The sequence below is a fragment of the Borostomias antarcticus genome (genome assembly GCF_949987555.1).
Source record: "Borostomias antarcticus genome assembly, chromosome: 2".
NCBI lineage: Eukaryota > Metazoa > Chordata > Actinopteri > Stomiiformes > Stomiidae > Borostomias > Borostomias antarcticus.
Genome location: NC_140235.1, coordinates 41,206,158 through 41,211,157, shown reverse-complemented (window position 1 = coordinate 41,211,157; position 5,000 = coordinate 41,206,158). Strand labels below are relative to the sequence as shown.

General features: G+C 49.5%; 1 protein-coding gene across 1 annotated transcript in view; it reads right to left on the bottom strand.

Annotated features, from left to right (window-relative positions):
- Positions 1-139: 139 nt before the first annotated feature.
- Positions 140-5,000, bottom strand: part of wdr36 (WD repeat domain 36) — a 25,532-nt gene continuing 20,671 nt past the window's right edge. Inside the window, exons 19-23 of the mRNA XM_084456596.1 lie at positions 4,468-4,616; positions 3,799-3,918; positions 3,307-3,388; positions 2,238-2,425; positions 140-326 (exon numbers count right to left, since the gene is read on the bottom strand). Coding sequence (XP_084312722.1) covers positions 177-326; positions 2,238-2,425; positions 3,307-3,388; positions 3,799-3,918; positions 4,468-4,616 — 689 coding nt within the window. The 3' untranslated portion in view covers positions 140-176. The remainder of the gene's footprint in view (positions 327-2,237; positions 2,426-3,306; positions 3,389-3,798; positions 3,919-4,467; positions 4,617-5,000) is intronic.

Here is a 5,000-nt window from a genome sequence, read left to right as displayed (position 1 = left end):
CCCTCCTCAGAGCAGAGCACTCTTGGTGTAGGCCAGCAGAAGGGGTCGCGGCGGGGTCGGGGGGGGGTCCCTCCTCAGAGCAGAGCACTCTTGGTGTAGGCCAGCAGACAGAGACTCTGGTTGAAGAGGGTCTGGGGTCGGGGAGGGGTCGCGGCGGGGTCGTGGGGGGTCCCTCCTCAGAGCAGAGCACTCTTGGTGTAGGCCAGCAGACAGAGACTCTGGTTGAAGAGGGTCTGCATGGAGGTCCAGGTCTCCTCCAACATGGCCGCCACCCTGGAGGCCTCGTCCATCAGCGCCGGGTCCTGGGAGAGAAGTCTGAGGTGCAGCTGGAGGAGACGGACACACAGTTACTGATGGAGCATCACACACACACACACACGCACGCACACACACACACACGCACACACACACACACACACACACACACACACACAGTTACTGATGGAGCATCACACACACACACACACACACAGTTACTGATGGAGCATCACACACACGCACGCACACACACACTCACACACACACAGTTACTGATGGAGCCTCACTCACACACACACACACACACACAGTTACTGATGGAGCATCACACACACGCACACACACGCACGCACACACACACACACACACACACACACACAGTTACTGATGGAGCCTCACACACACACGCACGCACGCACACGCACACAGTTACTGATGGAGCCTCACACACGCACACGCGCGCGCACACACACACACACACACACACACACACACACACACACACAGTATATATACACTAGGGCTGTCAATCAATTCAAAATGTAATCGAGTTAATCACAATAATAGGCTGTGATTAATCATGATTAATCACAAGTTTAAAATACTAGTTATTTACTTGTACTTTTGGGGGGGGGGGGGGGGGGGGTGATACAGCCTAAATATGTGGTGTTAGAATCAAGAAATGCACAATAAATTAGTATCCTGCCACATCCAGGGTCTGGACCAGGCTTGATAGAGGAAGCACAGCTGTTTATTTTCTTCATTTGCTTGGGTGGAAAGCATCACGGCAATATGTGCAAACAACGGCTTTTATCTACATTTCCATCTGGAAATGAAATTCACTGTGACGAATGTGAACGTCTGTTGAATGTCCAATATGAAACCAAGTTAACCTCGGACCGCCGCGCTATCTCAGCTCAACCTGCTCAGGGTGTGTTTACATGAGTGTTTACATGAGTGTTTACCTGAGTGTTTACCTGAGTGTTTACCTGAGTGTTTACATGAGTGTTTACCTGAGTGTTTACCTGCTGGATTACTGCCTGAGAAACAGATTCATCCTCGTTTCACGTCTCTCAGTAATTCAGTCAGGTAAACACTCGTGTGTTGGGGTCCATTTTCGTGATATGATTAATTGCCGATCATTATTTTAACTAGATTATTTAAACTTAAACACGTTAAAGTTTCCAGATTAATCGTGAACGTTACCGCGTTAACGTTGACAGCCCTAATATACACACACACACACAAACACACATACTGTATATATAAATACACACACACACACACACACACACGCACACACACACACACACACACACACAGGACCAGATTCATCACAGCTAGGTCGTCTTACACCACAACATTCATCACCGATGGCGCCTCATACAACCACGTGACTGGATGTGTCACCATCCTGTCTGTCCACGGTGATACGCACCAACTGACCAGAACCAAGCCCTAGTATTTTTAAAAACCTATCTGGCGAATTAAAATCAGATTTTGATTCATACACAAGGACAACAGCACCGACAATTGTCTGTACTGTAAATCATCTATGCTGAAGTGCTATAAGGCCAAATACAATACGCTATGCTATTAAAGTTATGATTATGAGGGTGCACACTGACAGGCTAGCCGCTCTCCTTGTCAATATGTGGAATCACGTACAGTAGCCTATAATCAATGAACATTTTCAGCCATAATGTCCCGACTCCCCCTGCTGGCCACTGAATTAAGTGCAACAAGGTGACAAAGTCAACACTCTCCACCTGTACAGTATCTCGCAGCATCAGACTAGAACAACGCGTATAACCAGCCTGGTCACCATAATCAAACACACATACGACTACATATACATATAAATCAGCCTTGTTCCTCTCAGATTATTCAGCGTAGCGCACGCAGGTTTGTAAACAGGCCGTTCCTCGGCGTCGTAGCGTAGCCTGACGACCGCCCGGTTACGGGGCCCGGCGCTTTACCTTGAGGAAGAGAGCCAGGTAGGCCTGCGCCAGGTCGAAGTCCCTCCGCGAGTCCAGCATGGCCGCCACCATCCGGAGGAAGGCCCGGAGGACGGACGCGTCCCCTCCCATGTCCGGGGCCAGGCCGCGCAGCTCCACGTCGATCCCGGAGGGGCCCATCTCCTTCAGCAGCCCTATGGGGGCCTCGTCTGGGGGGAGGAGGGGGGGGGGGGGGGGGGGGGGGTTGTTGTTCATGATGGAAGTTACATAACGACCACCGCGTCACCACATATATATATATATATATATATATATATTCACATGTTTAGGTGTGCTGAACACTTCTGCAGCAGCCTTGTGAAATGCTGCAGAAAAACCTTCAAAACTTGATTTGAGAAACGTGTCCCTTTCTGAGTGTGTGAGCGCACCGACTTCAGTGTGAACGTGTGACCAGACGTGATAACGCGTAATTTAGAAGAGCCGCTACGCTTGTTCAGACTCAGGAGACAGATTCAGACAGGCTGGGACAGGTTCAGTCTCACCGAGACAGATTCAGACTCACGAGACAGATTCAGACAGACTGGGACAGAGTCAGACAGACAGGGACAGAGTCAGACAGGCTGGGACAGGTTCAGTCTCACCGAGACAGATTCAGACAGGCTGGGACAGATTCAGACTCACAAGACAGATTCAGACAGACTGGGACAGATTCAGACTCACGAGACAGATTCAGACAGACTGGGACAGATTCAGACTCACGAGACAGATTCAGACTCAGGAGACAGATTCAGACAGGCAGGGACAGATTGGACTCAGGAGACAGATTCAGACAGACTGGGACAGATTCAGACTCACGAGACAGATTCAGACAGACTGGGACAGATTCAGACTCACGAGACAGATTCAGACAGACTGGGACAGATTCAGACAGACTGGGACAGATTCAGACTCAGGAGACAGATTCAGACAGACTGGGACAGATTCAGACTCAGGAGACAGATTCAGACAGGCAGGGACAGATTCAGACAGACTGGGACAGATTCAGACTCACGAGACAGATTCAGACAGACAGGGACAGAGTCAGACTTACAGGCGTTGCTGTCCAGGGCAGATTCTAACTTGAGGTAGAACTGGGACCTCTGCGCCAAAACTCCAAAGTTCACTACTTTAGACTGTTGGGACGAGTGAAAGAAATGTGTATTACTAAACATAAACATGCTAATATCTTTGTTTATTACTAAACACAAACATGGCAATATCTTTGTTTATTACTAAACACAAACATGGCAATATCTTTGTTTATTACTAAACATAAACATGGCAATATCTTTGTTTATTACTAAACATAAACATGCTAATATCTTTGTTTATTACTAAACACAAACATGCCAATATCTTTGTTTATTACTAAACACAAACATGGCAATATCTTTGTTTATTACTAAACACAAACATGGCAGTATCTTTGTTTATTACTAAACATAAACATGGCAATATCTTTGTGTATTACTAAACATAAACATGGCAATACCTTTGTTTATTACTAAACATAAACATGCGGTCAGAGTGTTTGAATGGTCACCTGCTGGTCCTGGTCCGACGGGTCCGGGAGGGCGAACTGGGGCAGGAGGCCGGGGATGGTGGGCAGGAAGAAGGGCGCGGCCTGGGGGGCCTTGGGGGGCTCCTTGGGCTTGTTCCGTTTCTGGGGGGGACAACCGACAGCTCAGGGGACAACGGGACACAGGGGACAAATAATTGCGTAAATACACAATAAATAGATAAATTGTAACTTGAGTGATTCAAGTGTCGTCTTCCCCGAGGAACAGAACGTGACGGATGGACACGTTTACATTCTGATCCAACATGTCTACAGGCGGGGTTGAGATGAGACAGCAGAGAGAGACCAGGCCCTAGGGGTCCCTGAGGGAGGAGACAGAGCAGAGAGAGACCAGGCCCTGGGGGTCCCTGAGGGAGGAGGAGACAGAGCAGAGAGAGACCAGGCCCTAGGGGTCTCCCTGAGGGAAGAGACGAGAGAGAGAGACCAGGCCCTAGGGGAGGAGGAGACAGAGCAGAGAGAGACCAGGCCCTAGGGGGTCCCTGAGGGAGGAGGAGACAGAGCAGAGAGAGACCAGGCCCTGAGGAAGGAGGAGACAGAGCAGAGAGAGACCAGGCCCTGGGGGGTCCCTGAGAGAGGAGGAGAGAGAGAGACCAGGCCCTGAGGGAGGAGGAGGTGCCGGAGGTTGCCGCTCACCTTGATGACGTCCAGGTGCAGCAGGTTCTTCCAGCGAGAGTCCGGCAGCAGAGACAGGGTGATCAGCTGCTCGTCCAGTTGTCCCGGGGAGACGTACTCAATCATCTCCGCTTCGTCCGCCTCCTCCACTCCCTCGGCGTCCTCCTCGCCTGGGGGACGACAAAACAACGGAGCTGAGGCCATGTACAACCTCTAAGAGCTGAGGCCATGTGTGTACAGCCTCTATCAACTCATGTTCTCCTTTCTATCTGTATGTATGCATGTATGTATTTTAACATTGTTTCAAATGCTATCAATCAATCAACCAATCAACCAATCAACCAATCACTTCAGGGGGATTCTTGATTTAGACATTTGTTTACAGTATCCGTTGCCTGATTATTGTTTGAACTGCACTTACAAAAAAACACCAATGACCCGTTGTCACACACACTATAGCACACACTGTGTTTATCACGACAACAACAACAAGGGCCTGCGCTCCCTGCACGGTGCCTAGCCTGGTCCAGGGCCCGGTTCTGGTTCTGGTTCTG